At 40.6% G+C, this 19,166-nt stretch overlaps 2 protein-coding genes across 3 annotated transcripts; one reads left to right on the forward strand and one right to left on the reverse strand.

Annotated features, from left to right (window-relative positions):
* Positions 1-204: 204 nt before the first annotated feature.
* Positions 205-3,940, reverse strand: rgp1 (GP1 homolog, RAB6A GEF complex partner 1). Of its 2 annotated transcripts, none has more exons than XM_080052290.1 (9): positions 3,799-3,940; positions 3,482-3,597; positions 2,970-3,103; positions 2,750-2,833; positions 2,360-2,509; positions 1,935-2,081; positions 1,671-1,798; positions 1,395-1,572; positions 205-973 (listed from the first exon to the last, which is right to left on the reverse strand). In XM_080052290.1, the coding sequence occupies exons 2-9, from the start codon at positions 3,595-3,597 to the stop codon at positions 750-752; spliced, it is 1,161 nt and encodes a 386-aa protein (XP_079908416.1). In that variant the 5' UTR covers positions 3,799-3,940; the 3' UTR covers positions 205-749. The 2 variants fall into 2 exon arrangements, with proteins under 2 accessions (XP_079908416.1, XP_079908417.1); XM_080052291.1 differs by having other exon boundaries at positions 3,701-3,802.
* A 775-nt stretch (positions 3,941-4,715) lies between these two features.
* gba2 (glucosidase, beta (bile acid) 2) lies at positions 4,716-18,544 on the forward strand. Its single transcript, XM_080051905.1, has 17 exons — positions 4,716-5,576; positions 8,294-8,385; positions 8,556-8,671; positions 9,331-9,549; positions 9,905-10,144; positions 10,342-10,444; positions 10,617-10,770; positions 11,188-11,313; positions 11,429-11,613; positions 12,008-12,112; positions 12,232-12,339; positions 12,705-12,856; positions 13,200-13,306; positions 16,007-16,149; positions 16,358-16,473; positions 16,778-16,969; positions 17,123-18,544. Exons 1-17 carry the CDS (start codon positions 5,380-5,382, stop codon positions 17,336-17,338), a joined length of 2,571 nt encoding a protein of 856 aa, XP_079908031.1. The 5' UTR covers positions 4,716-5,379; the 3' UTR covers positions 17,339-18,544.
* Positions 18,545-19,166: the final 622 nt, after the last annotated feature.

Below are 19,166 nucleotides of genomic sequence, written 5' to 3' on the forward strand. Positions count from 1 at the left end.
TTTTTTTATTAATCCAATAATGACTTATTGTAAATATAACCAAATATATATGGACAGTAATATATATAACGATTCCTGTTGAATTGGATCTGTTCTCTGCTGTAACTCATTTACCCTCCAAATAAAACAATCTTTGTTTCTGAAAAGTAAATGTTTTTGTGAAGTAATGACTTTCTCACACATCAAATTTAATCCACACTTTTAATTCCATTATTCTCTGGTGATATTTACATTGCAATACAGCCTTTTCTCAAGCTCAAAGAAAAAACATTTTAACAGTAAAAATATGTTTCAATAATAAACCGTTGTTTCGTAAAATGAGAAAAAGCAAGTTTATAAAGTAGTCGCAAAGTGAGACAGATACAGACATGCACGTCAACAACAGAGATCGTTGCACTTGATAAAATGTCAATATTTGTAGATTTGCCAAAAGCGAAGATGTTTTTAAAGTTAAAATAAACTGACAAAGGCAAAAAAAGGTTGAATACTTTACATATGGAATCCATCACTGGCTTTGCATATACAAGGGAAACAACAACAACAAAATGCAGCTTTGTTTGTTCCTCTGTAATCACATTTCTCATCTGGAAAGAAAAATAAGTCACTATATCTCTCACATACAAACTCACTCACACACCTGTCGATACCCAAGAAACACAATATAAACTCTTGATTATCTCACGATCACAATCTCACACACATTAACACACACACACACATTAACAAACACACACGATAACACACACACGTCAAATTTTAATGCCGTTTGTCCCGCTGAAGTGTGACATGTAGGATGCCAAGGCGGGGTTTGTGGGCATCACTTTGATGGGCAGGTCCCAGCTGAAGGTGTCCACGTCGACATGCTCCGCCCCAGCCCAAACCGTGACCTCTGATTGGTTCTGCAGGACTGTGGGCGGTTCCATAGGCTCCCGAGCCGTGACAAACTCAAAGTGCAGGCGCCACCTCAGCATCACTGTATGAGCAGAGTTATAATGTTGGTTGTTAAGTTGAGTGGGATAAATAAAAGTGTTTTAATTAATGATGATGTGGAGTTAGAAAGGAGACTGATATTCTGGGGACGATCTGATACACTGGCAATAACATGGGTCTAAATAATCTTTGTTTTAAATAAAATACTCAATAAACCAGAATTTTTCAAACTTTTCACTTACAGGTAAGTGTACAAAAAACTCCACAGGGTGCGTTCGGCTAAAATTGTTATAGAGTTATAAGGTTTTTACTTTATCTGTGTTGATTTTTAAATGCTAGAAGACTTTAAATTGCAAGCATGGCCTACAAATAAAAATAGTAAAATTGACATATGTTGTCTAAATATCACTAGCGATGTCACATTTTAAAAGAAACAAACACATTTCAGCCTTCTGGTGACTGACCTATATCAGTGCTGAACCCTGGTGTGACATTCAGGGGGATCGGGATAGAGAAGTGGCTGTTGGCGGTGTGGAGGCACGACTCCATGTGTCGCCCGTGTCCCGTCACACTGATGGGCTGCCCGGGACGCCGCTGGTAATGCTCCTGGATCTCCTCCTCATTCTGAAGGCTCACTGAATACTGCAAATATATAAACACACAAATATATTTAATGGGATATTATAATTGATTAAATAGGAAAAAAAACTATGTAAAAAAAACAAGAAGTGCAAAAGCACCTGCAGGCAAGGAATGTCTCCTTCGGAGAAGTTGAATGTTCCGATGATGTCTTCTCCTAGTCTGTAAACAGTCTTGAAGATGCAGAACTTTGCCACTTTCCCACGCATGTTGGTGATATTAAACATGTCTGGACCAAACAAAGAGACATGGGTCAAATTGACACTTATGGAATGGACTCCAGCCAATCAGAATTGAGTATTCACCAAGACCATGGTATAAAGTGCTTTAAAGAACAGCAAAGAGCAGACAGAGAGGTGACTCACGTGGGCAGCGTCTGGAGGTAGTGATCATCAGCATGTCCAGCGCTCTCTCTAAAGGCTGAGCGTCCCTGCGACTCGCGTCCTCTTCCTCCAGGAACGGGTTGGAGGGGCACACCTCCTCGTCCTGGGGAAACGGAGGCTCCGGCATGCCTTCAGGTAAGATAGGAAAAGGATTTCACAGTGAAAACATTTTTCTAAGTCATTTGCTAAACTGTTTTATTTTCCATGGACCAAAGAGGACGGTAAATCGCAAAACAAACTGCTACAAACTGAATATACAAAGCATTTTATTTTTCAACCAGCATTTACTGTATGTTGTTGTTGTAGTTGTCCTGTCATGTTAAAGCAGAAGAAAACATTTCCCCCTTCTGGCTGTGGTATGAAAGCAGAAGTGATGCACCTGAATAGTATTCAAACATTCCTCTCACCTTGCAGAACCAGCACTCTGAAGGGAACTCGGAGCAGTTTGATGGGAGAGTTGACCCTCTGGCAGCCGATGGTCAGTTTGTAGACGTACTTCACCGCCTGGCCGCGGAAACTGGGAGGGCCGTCTACGGGGACGACCTCACTGTAGGAATCTGTGAGAGAGTGAGTATGCATGTTAGACTGCTAGAATAATGCACAGAAACAAATCTGTTCCTTTATACATGAATTGTTACATCCTGGGTAAAAATAACAGATATGAAAAAAAAACATCTCTATAAAACCTTTATTTTCAATTTAATATCAATTCGTCATAGTATTACAACACTTAAAAGAGTAGAGTTGACTTTTTTATGGATCTCAACTTTTTTTTGTACATAAATGTAAACACATACAGGTTTTGGTCTCCCCGGGGTCCAGGCGTAGGTCACAGAATAAAATCTTAGGTGGTGTGTCCAGCACACACTGCCCTCGCTCTCCTGCAGAAGAAAGGCGTTGAGGCGTTTTGTGGTATATTATAAATATAATAAATACTTTATTTTAATGTATTGCAATGTTTTCATACTGTTTTCATCTGTTTTTCACATATTTCATTGTATCCTCTCCCCCATTCACCTCTGCTTGGAATAAGCACGGTGTTGCTCTCAGCCTGGACGTCCTGTTTGTTGCCCTGCGCCGGCAGCGCCACTCTGCCCTCACTGGCGTGGAACTGGCAGTGGATCTGTGCACTGGCCCAAGCCAGCATCTCACTGAGACAGAGACAGAAAACAAGGGGTCACACACCGGCATACACAGAGCCTTGCATCACATGATCTGGGTTCATATGGGGTCACAAGACACTAAATATCAACCAAGACAATAATATAAAAATCACAGAAAAAACATGCTGTTTTTCAGGAATACCTTAGTATTTGAACACATCAGTTACGAGAAGTAAGGCACCACCAGGACCTTTGTCTTCTATCTAAATTATTTGGAGTAATCTTTCTGGGACTAATGAAAGAATATACTTCTAGAAACTTTGCTTTCAAATTTGTTAAATATTTATGGTACACTTTCAAATTCAGAGAGAGGAAGTGGCCCCTTCGGATCTGCGCCTGGTGCAGTGGTAAGGAGTTAAATCGTACCTGCTGGCCGAGGTGGAAAGGTGGGACATCGGGTTGGTGAATGTTATGAGACACTCCATGAGTTCCCCGGCGAGAAACACGGGGCCTCGGGCCATGGAGGCCACCACCTCGATCATCTGCAACGTTGGTTTAAAAAACAATAACAGGGCGACGTTACCAAAAATAATGATTTCATCAAACATTCATATGGAACATAAAATGCATATTTGAAGGATATACTTTGTTTTGTTAGATAATCATCATGGGGATCCTGCAGTTTTGGGTCAGGAGTTAACTTGTTTGTTCCTGCTGTTTTAAAGGCTTATTTACACACACACCTCGGCCTCAGACGGTCCTTCGGACGTTGTTAGATCCACAGGCGCCCCTAACTTCGCTCCTGGTACAAAACAACACAAAATATGTCCGTCTTCCAGAAGAACCGAGCATAGCTTAGCCAGTTAGCATTGCAGCTACAGTAAACAAAAAAATATCACAGTAGGTTGTCAACTTCCGCTGCTGTACGACCAATAACCAACCAAGGAAAAACAAAAATCCAAATTAATAATAAAAAAAACAATCAGGAGGCATACACTTTAAATACATATTTTTGCTATAATGCTCTAGTGGTTTTTAAACCTTAACTAAACATCCAAAAAATGAATAAAACAGCATTGTATAATTCCAGTGATATTTTTTGGTCGGCCACACAGAAGACGTCCCGTGGCACGGTAAATGAGAGATAGACTGTTGCTATGGTAACTAGCAGGGAGGCGTACGCTAAATATCTACATAAAACATTTATTTTTGTGTATTTACAATACACTTTCCATATAAATAGTTTTATGACACTTTTATATGTTGTGTTTTTAACAAAATGTGTCGATGGTTGTCAACTTGAGGGTGAAGTAAGGAGTGGGGATGAATACAACCCCCCCGTTTTACTCCAAATGGTACAGGCTCGGCAGCGGCTTCCCTGATACCTCGTATTTCTATCCATGAGTACAGCTTGTCAGGCATCGTTTACTTCCAGTCTTTTCGCCAAGTCCAACTCAATTAACTGGTAAACAACTTTCATTTATTTGATGATTAATTTATGGCATAGCTAGTGGCCTGGTTGCGGTCTTGGTTCTGCCAATGTTAGGACAAGGGAGTTGTCCATAGGCTGCCTGAGAGAAACTGTAACCTGAGAGACAACACCCAGGGTTGGAAAACATACTATTAGCATGTTGAGCTAGCAGAAGCTACATGGTTCTGACAGAGGTCGGTTTGCTGCAGCTGTACCTGTGTGATGACGCCGTCGCTCCGGCATTTAAAAAACAATACTATATGGCTTGATATTGACCCTCCCGTAAGAACATCAGGTAAATTCTGACCACCACAATTGTTGCTTTATTCTGTTTGATGTATTTGTAGGCGCCCCGGCTAAATGAGTGAAATCGGCATCCTCGGTGCATCCTGTCGGTGTTTAGCTGTCATCCATCCATGCATCCAGCTACGTCCGGACTGGGTCAGCTCTCAGTAGACGGAACAGGAACACACACAAGGTGGTGGTGAAGCACATCGCTGCAAAATAGTCACTAAAAGGAAATGAACATCTTGTGGCTTTGGACTGTAGTAATCTTATAATGGCACTGGGACCGCCTACCTGAAAGAGCATTTATTTACCTTACCCGTCGGTCCCTGTCCCACTGGTATTTGGAGCTTGACAGTTGAGAACCGGTTTACCTCACAGGAATGGCTCCATGCGGCTAACTCAAAGCCTACTCTTAGTAAAATCTAGGTCACTTGTTGCCACCCTCTCGGTGTTTTTGCCCCACGGTGAGAGCAAAACTAAACTGACTCGGTTGGCATTAAAGGTGGGGTCCACCTCAAGTTTCTTTCTTTCACTACTTTGAGCGTCTACCTGCTTAAACGTAAAAATGACTGCTGCAGACTGGGGCGAGAAATCCACGGCGGACCTCATGAGCAGGTATGTCTCAAAGGAGATGGGATACGGGGTACCCAAGGAGGGCTGGCGCATCTGTTTGGCGCACGAGTTCAAGGAGAAGAGGAAACCCTTTCAAGCGAAAGATGTGTCGCTCTCCAACGTGGTGGAGCACCTGGGCCTCGGGATCAGGTGAGACCTTTATACTTTAGACCTATATACTGTGGGTGAGACACGTTCACTGTCTGTCCGCTCACTTTAATGGTATAAACAGAGACTAAAGATTGAGATAAGGATCACCAAGAAGTGATTTTACACTAGGAATTGTTTTTCCTATACCATGATGTTTACACTCTGCACGCCGGAGAGATATTTTCCCCCCACGTCATCATAGCAACCATTACTCCAGTCCATACTATTTTAACACATTTGCATTTTTCCATGTTGCGGTGCATTGCCTGGGGAGGCATCAGCATATAGTGTCATATATCTCAATGCACTACAGAGAGATTTCATGTTGCAAGCCTGACTGGAAATGGTTGATGCTGCTACATTTGCAAACTGACCACAGTTAAATTAAACCGGGTAATTGTGTGTGTGTGTGTGTGTGTGTGTGTGTGTGTGTGTGTGTGTGTGTGTGTGTGTGTGTGTGTGTGTGTGTGTGTGTGTGTGTGTGTGTGTGTGTGTGTGTGTGTGTGTGTGTGTGTGTGTGTGTGTGTGTGTGTGTGTGTGTGTGTGTGTGTGTGTGTGTGTGTGTGTGTGTGTGTGTGTGTGTGTGTTAATGCATTTCAAACTGATAACCATATCTTATTGCCTTGGTGTCTTTATGTTTGTCAGTGTTTATGCACTTTGGTTTGCCATTTTGTTTAGTGTATTCAAGTCAAGTGCAGATGGATAGTTGTTGGTGTTTCTTTCCTTTTGTTTTTGCTTTTGTTATTAACCGTATGAGCAAATTAGACAGTACACAAAGGTTAAAATCTGTAAAAAAGAGAAACTAAAATGTAGTGGACCCTTCTCTTTAAAGAGGTATAACTCTGTTTCGGAATTCAACAAATGCAGGGAGGCTGTGGCATAGTCACAAACATGATGTGTCTTTTCTGGCTGCTATCTCAAAATCTTTGCAGCCGTATTAGTCACCCTACAGCTATGGAAAAATCCAGCAGTGACCTCAACATTTGTTGATCTGGTCCCGTTTGTTCCCTCAATAACCTGCTGACATCTGAGACGCTAAAGTAACACATTCTGCATTCTTTGGTGGAATTTTTCGGGCGCTGAGCCAGCAACAATTTATCGGAGTGATGGTATTGATTCCCGAGAGTGTGTCTTGACTGTGGACTGGTTGGCTTGTATGTCAGAGTGAGTCAGTAATCCGTCCTTTCGTCTGTCATCAGGCCTGCACTTTACTGATTTGGACCGAATGTGTTATTTGTCGCAGTGAGCTTGAGGAACAGTCATAATAAGCACAATGTCCTGAGACTGTAACGAATACAGGCTCTACTTTTATCTATTTATTTATTTTCATCTTCTTCACATATAACACATGCAGGACAATGTAATTTTATCACCGATAAGGTATTGTAAACATCCTGGTATTTCTGTGTTAAGTGGTACATTGCTCCGCGGCAGGGGCGTAGCACCAAATTCTGGGCCCCTATACATTTCAAATGTCTGTTGTCTGGTTGCTAAACAAACACTCAGCACCCTTCATTATCAATGCTGGGAAATACAAAAGACACTGACGTTTTCCTCATTTATCATCCTCAGTGGGCTTAATCGCTATGGCAACTTTTGTTGATTATTGTACAGTACTGTGTGTGATTGTCATAACAGTTGGAGGGAGGAGAATGTTCAGACTGTGGTTAAAAACGTACGATTAAAGCCACATAGAGCCAGGCCATCAGCTATACATCATGTGAGTGAGAAGTGAAGCATTGTAGGATTATTCATTGATTGGTTGTTATATCAGGGCGTAGGGAAGCTCCCTTATCTGACATAATGGCCACTTCCACTTCCATAAAAAAAAGTTATGGAATAAAATGTTTCCTTTTCCTGGGGAAACACCTGCTACATAAGTGACACAGAAATAGTTGTTGAACCGGCCATTTTTAGATTCAGTCATTTTTATGAAGTTTGTACTCTTAGTCAGGCCAAATAAATCAGCCCCAAACCACAGACTGACTACCAAAAGTGCTGGTAATTGTAAAACAGTTGTACATATTTTTTAGTTTGTTTTGAGCAAAGTCAAACTCAAAATTCAATCTGGTTGTAAGCGGCTTTATATTTGGCTTATTAGTAGTTAACCTAATACAGTATGTCTGAGTAGGCCTTAGAGCAAAGTTCAGATCATTACAGGCTGTGACGTTAGCTGGGATCTACAGAGCATTGGGCTGTGTGTGTGTGTGTGTGTGTTGCAGTAGCTGTTTGAAGCTTTTTGTAACGTGGCACTAATTAATATTTCACACAGCAACCCCCTGGCGCGATAGCGAGCGCTGCACCCTGACACTTCTTTCATTCAGATAAAGTCGAGCTGACCCTTTGACTTCATTCTCCTCGTCTGACAAATGCTTCCTTTATGCAGTCGTACAATCGCCTCTTTAAGTGCGTGTGTGTGTGTGTGTGTGTGTGTGTTCCAGCTTTTGGCTGAGATTGCTGAAGGTTTGGAAGCAGTCACATAATGTTTACTAATGGTACGTGTGCTTCTGATGGTTAATGGTAAACTAGTCTACCCTAGTTTAACCCTTTAACACATGACTGTTTTATGTGTGCGTGTTGCCTTCACAGGACTACGAATAATTGTTGGTTACACGCTTAATTTACACACTTCCTATATTCCTCACATGCGTCTCTCCAGTCATGCCTGTAAGGTAACTAATTGGTGTCCTTGATTCTGTGTATATGTCCTTTTACAGATATCTAAAATGGTGGTACAAGAAGACCCAGGTGGAGAAGAAAGCTCCATTCATAGACATGTTTCGTGCTCAACCCTTGCGTCAAATATATGGTGAGTTCAGGTATTTGAATCTGATTTTTAAGTGGACAAGAGAAATCTTTTATTGAATTATTGTTTAATCTAATCTCATGAACCAGATTTTCCTCTCGTACAGAAGTTTGGATTGTCCATTCATCATCTGACCTTTCTCTAAATTTGACAGCGTACTCTTAATTTTGCAGGTGCTCCACTCGGCGGTATCGGGGGAGGAACCATCACGAGAGGGTGGAGGGGGGAATTCTGCAGATGGCAACTTAACCCTGGGATGTACCACTACAAAACAGTCACAGCAAACCAGGTGTGTAATAACTGAACATGTGAAATAAGGACTGACTTAGTTCAGGATGCTTATGTGGCTTGATATATTTTGGTTCCTTATTTTAATCTCAGCAAACAAAGCCAACAATTACTCCTGCGGTCATAGTTTACACAGTTGATAAGTAGACTTGAATAGAGCTTGGTAAGTTGCTATAAAAACTCAATACTCCGGCTGGACTGCTTTCCTATTTCAATGACTAGTCCAGGTTTAAAGGTGCACTATTTTATTTTTAATTTTTTCATTTGCAGAGCATGCAGTTGATTTACTCCTACATGTGATTTTTGGTTTTGGATCATTCTAGCATCATAGAAAACAATATATTGAGGCACCTGAAACCAAACCTAAGGCCCCCTAGAATATGATTGTAAACCAAACTGTGGGCCCTGCTGCTGTAAACAACAACAGTGAAACAATATCTTTTCAGTAAGCTTTCTAACTTCCAACATTGTTCCAGGGATCCTATTTTCTTGTGAGGAAAGTTTATTTATCCGGTTATGAAAGTATACCTCGTATACCTCAGAACATGTTCGCTTCATTGACACATCCAAAGTTGCATAGTGCTCCTTTACGTGTGGCAGTAAACTAGTAAGTAAATTGACCACTTCATGTCTTTTCTTCCTTTTCTCCCTATGTCTTAGTTCACAGTGTGTTTGCGTCGCGGTGGTCAAACGGTTTACCAGCAGGTGCTCTCTGTGGAGCGCCCCCCCACACTACAGGGCTGGAACTGGGGCTACTGCGGAGAGTACGCCTTCTACCACGCCCTGTACCCCCGAGCATGGACCGTCTACCACCTGCCCGGACAGAACGTCACCCTAACCTGCAGACAGATCTCACCAGTCATCCCCCATGACTACAAGGTAAATTAAAAAAGAAATGCGTAAATAATATAAATGTATAAAATAAAAAGAAATGCTTAAAAAAACTGAACAAATGTGTATATAAAATATTTTTTATTTTTTAAATAAACATGGAGTAAATAAATACAATTATAAATAATTAATACTTGATATTTACACAGGACATCATTTAAAAAAAATCTTGATTTATTTGGTTCACTTACATTTTTAAAGTCCTCTATTGCCATTTCCATATGCCAATGCGTTAGACGGCCCTTACTCTGAAATATAAAGTGAAATACACATTTTTGTATGGTTTATGACAACATTCTACTTCTATAAAAGCTTTTCGACCACCGATCACCCCTCCTCTCAGGACTCCAGCCTCCCGGTGGCAGTGTTTGTGTGGGACATAGAGAACAGGAACGACTACGCTCTGGACGTCTCCATCATGTTCACCATGGTCAACGGGACCATGCAGAAGGACGACAAGAGCGGGGGACACTGGAACGAACCATTCCACCTAGAGAAGGAGGGGCAGGCTGTGTCTGGGGTCCTGCTCCACCACTGCACCACAGTCAACCCTTACACACTGTGTATCGCAGCCCGGCAACAGGTCAGAAAACTCCGATTTTAGATATGATTTTGTTGCAATTCCAGGTTTTTTTTGTAGGCAGTTGCACAAGAATGAAAAGGTTATTAATATTTTAACAATAGTTTCTGTTATCAGCTCTTCTGACAAGCTGTGGTATTAATGAGCATTAGGTGGTGGATTTACCAAAGGTTTGGTGTTTTGTGTGCACATTTGAACAGCCTGATAAGTCGGTCAGTCACCAGACAGCCTTCAGTCCAAAGGGAACCTGCAGTGAACTGTGGAGCGACCTCATCACAGACGGACGCCTGGACTCTCCAACAGGTCGGTGTCTGAAGTTGTTGGTGACCTGTGATTCTGTTGTGTGGTGTGATATAAATGTATAACTCTATATACTGTGTAAAGTTTTGAGTTTGATAGTGATGCCATAAACAACCAGTGCTAACCTCCCTGTATACTGGCTATCCTCCCCTCCTTCTACGAATCACCTCTTTAGGACCCAGCCCACCCACCCCTAAGGCAGAGCAGGTGGCGGCGGCGTTGGCAGCTAGCTGCTCGGTGCCGGCTCAGGGCCACAACAGCCTGGAGTTCTGCCTGGCCTGGGACATGCCCACCATCACCTTCGGCTCCAGGGAGAGGGAACACACCAGGTGGGTTCAACATGAGAGAAAACATGAATACAGCACATTGATCAATATATCCCTTTCCCTGCTTCTAGACTACATTTGCCTAGTTAACAGATAGATAACAACCTTTTCAAATGATGTTCAATGTCATCTAATCGAAATAAATGTTTATTTAGATCAAAATACAAGGGGGTGCCCTTAGCTCAGTTGGTAGGGCGTCCCCCCATGAGCCTTGGCCAGCAGCGGACCCGGGTTCGATTCCAGCCCGCGGTCGTGCTCTGCATGTCACTCCCCTCTCTGCCCCATTTCAACTCTGTCTCTACACTATCAATAAAGCATAAAAATGCAAAAAAAATAAAAAATATATATATACAATGTTTTCTGTTGGTTGCATTTGTCTGTGCTGTCGTCATCAGTTCATGGCTTTCTTTCTGTTGCCAGGAGATACACTCGTTACTTTGGGACCAAAGAGGACGCATGCCCCTCACTCAGTCACTATGCGCTAACGCACTACAGACAGTGGGAGAAGAGCATTGAGGAGTGGCAGAGGCCCATACTGCAGGACAGGTACTGCAGCTCCTGGCTCTGGAAGCTGAGAAATAAACTCCAGTTTTTTTTAAATCTTAAACCAACAATGAAAAAAAACAATAAATTATAAATGTTTTCCTCTGTGCATTTGCAGTTCCCTCCCCTCCTGGTACAAGTCAGCTCTGTTTAATGAGCTGTACTTTGTGGTGGATGGAGGCACGGTGTGGACGGAGCTTCCGGAGGACGCTGACATCAGCGGGGGTGTGCGCAGTGAGGACGGGGGGCTGCCCGCTCAGCCTGCTCTAGTCAAGGAGTACGGCCGCTTTGCCTACCTGGAGGGTAAGGACCAAGGGAACAGGTTTCAGACAGTTTAGGCCTTTAACAGTTAGTCAAAGAATAGACAAGTTGATGGAATAAGTAATTTTTTTTAAATCAATTCATTGTTTCAGTAACTTTTAAAGCAAAAAAAGCCTAAGATTCAGGCTTTTATTCTGTTTTGTATCATTGTAAAGTAAATATCTTTGGATTTTTGACCAGACATGACATTTTAAGACATCATCTTGTATTCTTATGGGGATATGGGCAACAGAACTTTACAACTTGCAATACTTGTTTTAACACATGTATACATAAAGAATTACCCAGGGATTGGCAAAAGTGAAAAGAGAGATCTTCTTATTAAATGTACTATATGTATTATGTCCCTCATTACTAAGCTTTTATTGTTTCCCAGGTCAGGAGTACAGAATGTACAACACGTATGACGTGCACTTCTACGCTTCCTTTGCACTGATCATGCTGTGGCCCAAACTGGCCCTGAGTGTGCAATACGATATCGGTGAGTGAAGGGCCTGTTATCTAAGAGTTTACATCAGTTTATCAGTTATCTAGGTACTTTAAGTGTGTTGATAAAGACAGTGCAGGTGCCAGATTTTAACAAGATGAATCTCTTCTTAGCCGGCAGTGTTGTCCAGAAGGACCCGACAGAGAGGCTCCATCTGATGAGCGGGCTCTACTCTCCTGTCAAGGCCAAAAACGTGGTGCCTCACGACATAGGAGACCCAGGTAGGAGACGGACCATCTCATTAGTATATATTAAAAGAAATGTTTAGAAATATTGTTTTAGAAAAATATAAAGGGACCTTTTGATTTTTTAAGATTTTTAGTCTAGAACTTCTGTTTTTTTTGTAACAAATGTTCATTGTTTGGTTTTCATTTGGTTTTGTTCCTTAACTAGTAATGCCTAAAATAAAAAGATTTGTAATAAGGGTGGGTATAATCATTTCAAACTTGCGCTTACACCTTTTCGGTACTTTTTTATTTCATGTTTTTTTTTCTTTATTTTTGAAAAAAAATAGTTATTTGTGTATTCCTGATGGAAAACCATTTATATGGACCAAAATAAATGACCACTGCCACTCTGTCCGTAGATGACGAGCCGTGGCAGAGGGTGAACGCCTACCTCATCCATGACACCGCGGACTGGAAGGACCTGAACCTGAAGTTTGTCCTGCAGGTGTACAGAGACTATCACCTCACACAGGACACTCAGTACCTGAGGGACATGTGGCCCGTCTGCCAGGTACAGCTCACCCATGGGCTCTTAATTGTATCGCATGTTAATAGTGGTCAGTAATAGCCCTCATTGTTAATCGTTAGGCCATTTATTTAAGGCAAAAATAATTAAATGAATACAAAACAATTCTAAATTTGTAGTTGAAATTTTACCCTTCCATACTTGAGCCTAATTGAAAGGCTCCACCACACTCCCAGACTACGTCACCAATACACATGGCCGTATCATTAAAAATATATATACGGTATTTGTTATATTTGTGACTTTTAAGGGTCCTTTTTTGAATATAGATCTCAATTACATGAGATTATTTGTAACTCTCTCTGTCTCATTCTGATTGGTCGGCCAGGCGGTGATGGAGTCAGAGATGAAGTTCGACCTGGATGGAGACGGACTGATAGAGAACTCTGGATACGCTGATCAGACCTATGACGGCTGGACTGTGACCGGGCCCAGGTGAGTGGATACAAATATATAGATTAAAATAGTCTTTGACAAATGGAAGAATATTGGTTATGCTCAGTACATTAGACTCCCTCCTCTGGGTTTTCTTGCCAACGCCAATCATTTCTGATGTTGTGTTATGCTGAATAAACTATTACTATAAGTGCTATTGTAGTACTTAAGCTTAATGCATTACCATGCCTAGTGCCTTTTGAAATAATCATAATCTATCTACAAATAAGGAACCTTGAGGCAATGAAGCAACAAAGACTATTTTGATTTAATTATTTCCAACTCTTCAATGAATCACACACTCCTCAAAGAAAGACACGATTAAGATAATTGCATTTACGACGACAAGTCTGAATTGAATAGCAGGGATAAGGGAGAGAAGGGAGGAAATGGAAAAAAGCATGACTCATGTATGAACTGTATTTACCAAATGTTTCACTGAAATGTCTCACCAGAGGTTTAAAAGCAAATGGCGTATGTAATTAAAACAAGAAAAAAAAACCTTTGTATTAACATGAAGGTTTGAACTCCTCAGTGATACATAATTATAACAAGGTTCGTTTAACTCAAATTCCACATTGGGATTTTATGCAAACTATATCTGCTTCCCTGTGTTGAGATAGGCAAGAATATTGCAACTTTTCATTGTACATATCTTGTTCTTAGGAGAATGTGAAATGTATATTTCTTGTTTTCGTAGGGAAAAGTATGATATTTTTAAGAAGACAGGCAAGGTAACAAGTGACCTTTAATATTAAGGTAGAATCACTAAAAGTGTTGTATTCAAGTTATTATCCTGAAATATATACATAATTGTGAATTCCTAAGGCCTCTCTGAAAAGGCATGCCTGGGCTTGTCCTGGGACAGGTCAGGGGTGAGAGAGACAAGGGGGGCAGTGGGTCCTTGAGCTGGACACACACACACCCTCATCTTCCCCCCACCCTCTCCCCCCCTAATACACACACCCACTCTCTCTGTCTTCAGACTATTTAAGGCCAGGGTTTTGAGCAAGAAGGTCTGCTGCTGAGGGTTTTTGGGGAAGTTGACTGTTCCACTTTTTTGTTCTTTTAGCATGGACGAAAGACTTAGAAGAAAAACTCGAAAGAAACACTCTGAATCTTTTTGAGTGCAAAATACTTAGAAAAATTCAGTGGAGTTATTTTTTCTTTTCAAGAAGGGGAAGAGGCTCGGAACCAATTCTTCCTTTTCTATTCTGAGAAGTTTGGTAAGGGACCATTTGGGTTATTGATGGGGCTGAGAAAATCGGCCAGAAAAGCGCTATATAAGTCAAGTCCATTTACCATTTACCATTTAACTAATTGATGAACCAGGTTGTAGAATAGCATGGAGTTGAGGTTGAAAAACTGTTGAACCAACTTTTCCTGATTGTTGTGTCGCAAAATCAAGCTTGTCATAGCATTTGAAGATATTCAAATATATATGACAAGATTGAAAGACTCGGCCAACACCCAGAACTATTGAAGTTGTGTAGACAGTGGACAAACTTTTACTCCTGATCTCTTGTGGATCAACCAAATAAACTGTTGAACCAACTTTTCCTGATTGTTGTGTCGCAAAATCAAGCTTGTCATAGCATTTGAAGATATTCAAATATATATGACAAGATTGAAAGACTCGGCCAACACCCAGAACTATTGAAGTTGTGTAGACAGTAGAGCTTTAAAAAACCTGAAGATGAGAATACTCCTGATCTCTTGTGGATTGAAAATGGGAGAACTCATGAACTAAATTCAATGTGAACAAAAGACATACAACACATAAGTTAAGTCTTATACTTCTCTACATATATTAACCACATTAATGGGAGTGTAGGTACTTATTTTCCTTCCTTTCATTTTATTTTATCTTTTCTTTTTATATTGTGAAAGTATAATCTTTTTGTATTGGTTAAATAAAATTTCTTGAAAACGCTATAAACTCTTTGGCCTGAATTTTTAGTTTAGTGTTGGGAACAAGGACCTAATTAGGGTTTTTCTTTAAAGAGATCGCGGCGCCTCTGAGGTAAGCAATTCAAACCTACACTACGGCTACACTACTGATAACAAAGAATACACATCCCATAAACACACTCCTTGAATTAGGAGGGAATTGCATTTATCTATTGGCCTAAGCTCATCCAGGTGTATGAACTTAGTGAGGACTTAACAGTAGTCTTTTGAAGCTAGGGGTAAATGTGAGGTATTCATCCACCAGAATAATTAAAACCTATTATCTAATCTCCTCCTTTCTAAAAACTTATCAAGGATAAAGATCTGAAATCTGGACTTAACCTAGGATAAAATTAGAAGAGACGATTGTAAGGGTCGTTAGGGGATCAACACAGGGGGAGATCTGGAGATAGGCAGGGGTCAAAGGGTAACATGCTTTAAAACCAGAGCCTTTAAGGTAATATATGGTGTGAAGGTTTTTGGTGAAAAGTAAAACCTTTTGGGAATTGTGTAAATCAGCTTTTGGTCTTTGTTTGCCATAAATAAAGAGCAGGGGTCGATGAACACATAAACTTTATAGTGGAACAGGTTTAAACAAGGAACAAACGAACTTGGCAGGCTATATATACACACAAACGTCCTGATATTAATTTAGGGGTGTTTAAATCTGGTGAAGGGAATACCGGCATAATCATTACCTGAGAGAAGCCATGTTAATACATTTCTGGTGTCATTTTGTTCATTTCTCAGTGCGTACTGTGGAGGGCTGTGGTTGGCGTCTCTGTGTATGATGTGTAAGATGGCCAGACTGATGGACCAGGAGGAGACATACCAACGATACAGGGACATCCTGGACAGGGGCAGCGCTGCCTTTGACAAGCTGCTGTGGAACGGTAAGTTAAAACAAAACAGCCATCTGTTCTGTTCAATATGTGTGTGTAAAGTTATAATGCACAACGATCAAATCTCAAAATTGCTCATTTCAAAATGATTGGCATGACAAACTGGAGCTACTGTTTTCAGTTAAAACAAAGTATTTTTTTTTACAGATTTAATTGCTTTATAATCAAAATAATTTTATATTTCTTCGTTCATGTTTAGGCAACTACTACAACTATGACAGCAGCGGGAGAGACCATTCTAACAGCATCATGTCCGACCAGTGTGCTGGACACTGGTTCCTGAAGGCTTCCGGGCTGGGAGACGGAGACTTCCAGGCAAGTTATAAACCTCTTTCAAACATAAACAATGAGCCCTGAATCCCACCGTGGCCCCTGCTTCTTTTCTGCTCTTACAGGGAATAATATTATCAAGAATATGGACCAAGATATACACACACAAAGCAAGACTTTTAAAGTGTAAAAATAAACTTCTGAATGATCTCAGGTGTTCCAAAACATGTTTCTGTTCAGAAGTTTGACAATAACATGCCAATGACGAGCTGCAATTACACAATTATCTATAAAGGAATGTTTATTTCAGATCAGGACATACATCAAAACTCTTCTCTCTTCCTTTCAGGCTTTTCCCAAAGAGAAGATCCAGAGCGCGCTGAGAACTGTCTTTGACTTGAACGTGATGAAATTTGCTGGTGGGCAGATGGGAGCGGTTAACGGCATGCGTCCAGAAGGCGTGCCCGATCACTCCAGTGTGCAGTCAGACGAGGTTTGGATCGGAGTGGTGTACGGACTGGCAGCCACTATGATACACGAGGTAGTCTACACCTTCATTCCTTCATCTGACAACAATATCCTCAAAAATGTGTTTAAAGGTGCAGTGTGTAAAGGGAATTGGCGTTTCTCAGAACAGACTTGGTGGAAGTTTGAAGTGAAATTGTGTCTCATGCCTATGTGGCTATGTTTTCAGGGTATGCAGGAGGAGGGTATGCGCACGGCGGAGGGTTGCTACCGGACAGTGTGGGAGAGGCTGGGCATGGCCTTCCAGACTCCTGAGGCATACTGTGAGAAGGGAATCTACCGCTCACTGGCGTACATGAGGCCGCTGAGCGTCTGGGCCATTCAGCTCGCCCTGGACAACTCCAGGAAAGATGAGGGCGCGTCAGCTACAACGGATCAGAGCTAGGAAACACCTGAACCACTGACTGGGCCAGTTCCCCTGACCTGTGGGGCTCTGTGTTGGAACTGTTACGGACCTTGAATTTGATTCTCTACTGTTTGATTTTGTTTCAAATGTTTTACCATTTGAGCCTTGTAAGAGCCTGAAATGTAACAACAGCCCAAAATTTGATTTAATTTTTTTTTAATAAAACCCAACAAAATGCTGAGCCCAAAACGTAGGAACTTTTTGCCCATAATGTGACAAGAATTACATTTTGAAACAAACCAAAAATGTATTGAGGGGGCTTCTACACAGAAGCTAAAACCGCTTTAATCCATACATTATTGACTCTCTATATTGTAGTACAATTATTACTCTATTAAGAGAAAAATATTTTACATAATGTAATAACTGACACAAAATCGAATACGTTGTTACATTATGGGCAAAAACAATCTTATGTTTCGGGCTTAGCATTTTGATACATTATCGAGCAGACATGACATTTGGGTTATATATATAAAAAAAAAGTTACAGTTTGTATACAGTAAGTATTACATTTTGGGTGGTTGTTACACTTCAGGCTCTTTCAAGGCTTGAGGTCAGAACTGTGATGCTTGAAAAAGTAACAACTGTGGATCATGATATCGGTAGTTTTTTTTTCAAGTCGTGCGGTGTCGGTTGGTTAACAGGAAATGTCAAAATCATAGCCGGCGAGTATTGCTAATTAAAAATGTACCCTGTGTTTCAGCAACACATTGTCTATTTGCACAAATGTACACACACTACATTTCACAAATCATGTCGATGATGGGATAATGTTTGCATAATGACTTGGAACTTATAAGCTAACTATTTAAAGGACTGATGAGTGTGATTTTCCCAGACACATGTAGTCGTTAATGTCTTTAAAACTGGAGTACATCAGAGGGCCTGTGAGTGAATCATGATTACTCAATTTAGAAAAATATGATCATTTTGATGATTTTCTTTATCCTGCACTTACAATTGAATGCTGTACTAAGTTATGTAATATGAAATGAATAGTGTTGGATAGTAGTTCTGAAAAAAAAATACACATTTTCACTTTTTTTTTTAATAGCATTTGGTGCCTTGTTGCATGTTGACGTATATCAACTGTATAAATAATATAGCTCCAACATTTACAATGTTTTCTAAAAATCTAATACTCATGACAATCATGCTGAATAAATAAATGACTGAAAATGATTCAAAGGCTTGTTGTGTTGTTATTAAAATGTGATATACTGTATATTGGACTCGTCTTGGATTCGAACACTTTTTTCCTCTGCCTTGTCTTTGCCTCAGGCTAAAACGACTTGGATTTTATTTCGGAACTTGTCAAGACCACAAACATTCACACGAAAGTAACTGATTGTTTTTCTCTGGAAAGGTGAAACCCTTATAATTGGGGTCTTTGAACTACGTTTTCTTGAACCTACTTTTGTGAACCAATGGTATTTCCTGAGTTCCGTTCACTTGTTATCCCAGCTCAAAAGCCTATTGTTAATGTTCATCCCTGTTGCTTTGAATCCAAGCTATAAAAAGAGTTTAGTAAAATATTGGTCATTGTCCTTGTTAAAACAGAACAAAGCACCTGAAGTGACTTTGCTTAGCTTTGTTCACTGCTGAAAGTATATTTTTAGTTATGTCTATTTGATCAAGTACAATGAGAACAAATAAAAAAACCGGTTCCAATGTCCTCATACAGAGGGGATTCACATGAGTAAGTACAAATGGCAATGGTTGTGTCTTTCTTGTACACTGGCAGCCAAACATCACAATGTAAACATTTGACTCCTTACCTTACGTATTGGTGTGATGACATTGT

The sequence above is a fragment of the Ammodytes marinus genome (genome assembly GCF_949987685.1).
Source record: "Ammodytes marinus genome assembly, chromosome: 23".
Lineage (NCBI taxonomy): Eukaryota > Metazoa > Chordata > Actinopteri > Uranoscopiformes > Ammodytidae > Ammodytes > Ammodytes marinus.

Bases quoted from the DNA above. Each gene is read 5' to 3' on its own strand.
- rgp1 (XM_080052290.1), bottom strand. From the start codon at position 3,597: ATGATCGAGGTGGTGGCCTCCATGGCCCGAGGCCCCGTGTTTCTCGCC. The intron at 2,510-2,749 runs GTATGTGTTTAC...ACTCTCTCACAG, and splicing joins CCCCGGGGAGACCAAAACCT to ATTCCTACAGTGAGGTCGTC. The intron at 1,799-1,934 runs GTGAGTCACCTC...TGTTTGGTCCAG, and splicing joins TACCTCCAGACGCTGCCCAC to ACATGTTTAATATCACCAAC.
- gba2 (XM_080051905.1), top strand. From the start codon at position 5,380: ATGACTGCTGCAGACTGGGGCGAGAAATCCACGGCGGACCTCATGAGC. The intron at 11,314-11,428 runs GTACTGCAGCTC...GTGCATTTGCAG, and splicing joins AGGCCCATACTGCAGGACAG to TTCCCTCCCCTCCTGGTACA. The intron at 12,340-12,704 runs GTAGGAGACGGA...CTCTGTCCGTAG, and splicing joins TCACGACATAGGAGACCCAG to ATGACGAGCCGTGGCAGAGG.